This window comes from Vigna radiata, chromosome 7 (assembly GCF_000741045.1).
Source record: "Vigna radiata var. radiata cultivar VC1973A chromosome 7, Vradiata_ver6, whole genome shotgun sequence".
Taxonomy (NCBI): domain Eukaryota; kingdom Viridiplantae; phylum Streptophyta; class Magnoliopsida; order Fabales; family Fabaceae; genus Vigna; species Vigna radiata.
Window position 1 is genome coordinate 45,860,640 of NC_028357.1, and position 596 is coordinate 45,861,235.

Below are 596 nucleotides of genomic sequence, written 5' to 3' on the forward strand. Positions count from 1 at the left end.
TGGTGGAGGGGGAGGAGGAGGAGGAGGAGGAGGGGAAATAGGTTGGACGCGGAGGAAGAGATCTGGGTGAATGGGGGAAGCGGTGTGAAGAGTGGTTCTGGTGGAGAAGAAGACGATGACAGAAATGAGGAACAAGGCGAGGAAGAAGAGAGTGGGTACAGTGTAAGGCCTCTTCTGGTAAATCATCTTCCTTCACTCTCAAACATACCAACACCTTCCGACAACATACATCACCAACACATTCCTCGTTCAATCGCTTTTTCCATTATTCTAATTTTTGGTCGTGATAATAATTGATAGGTCAATAACAGCTTCTAACTACAATGTTGTTAACAAATGGTATAAATGTAAAGAAAATTTAGCCTAAAATATCTAAAGGGTATCTTGGTTTTCCCATAGATTTCAAACATAAGTGCTATAAAAAGACCGCAACAAACTTTCAGTGTTCTAGATAAAGTTTATGCGTACTACAAAACTTTAAATTAAAACATACATTACTAATCTGTTTGTAATAAGATTTTTTTTTTCATAATCTTTATCATATTCATAAACATAAAAATCATTAGTTGGGTTAATAACTCAAGAAATTATAAAAT

The 596-nt window shown here is 36.1% G+C and overlaps 1 protein-coding gene across 1 annotated transcript in view; it reads right to left on the reverse strand.

Annotated features, from left to right (window-relative positions):
* The window catches only part of LOC106766498 (protein trichome birefringence-like 5), a 4,296-nt gene extending 3,910 nt beyond the window's left edge, over positions 1-386 (reverse strand). The window contains exon 1 of the mRNA XM_014651221.2: positions 1-386. Coding sequence (XP_014506707.2) covers positions 1-186 — 186 coding nt within the window. The 5' untranslated portion in view covers positions 187-386.
* Between the last annotated feature and the right edge of the window lie 210 nt (positions 387-596).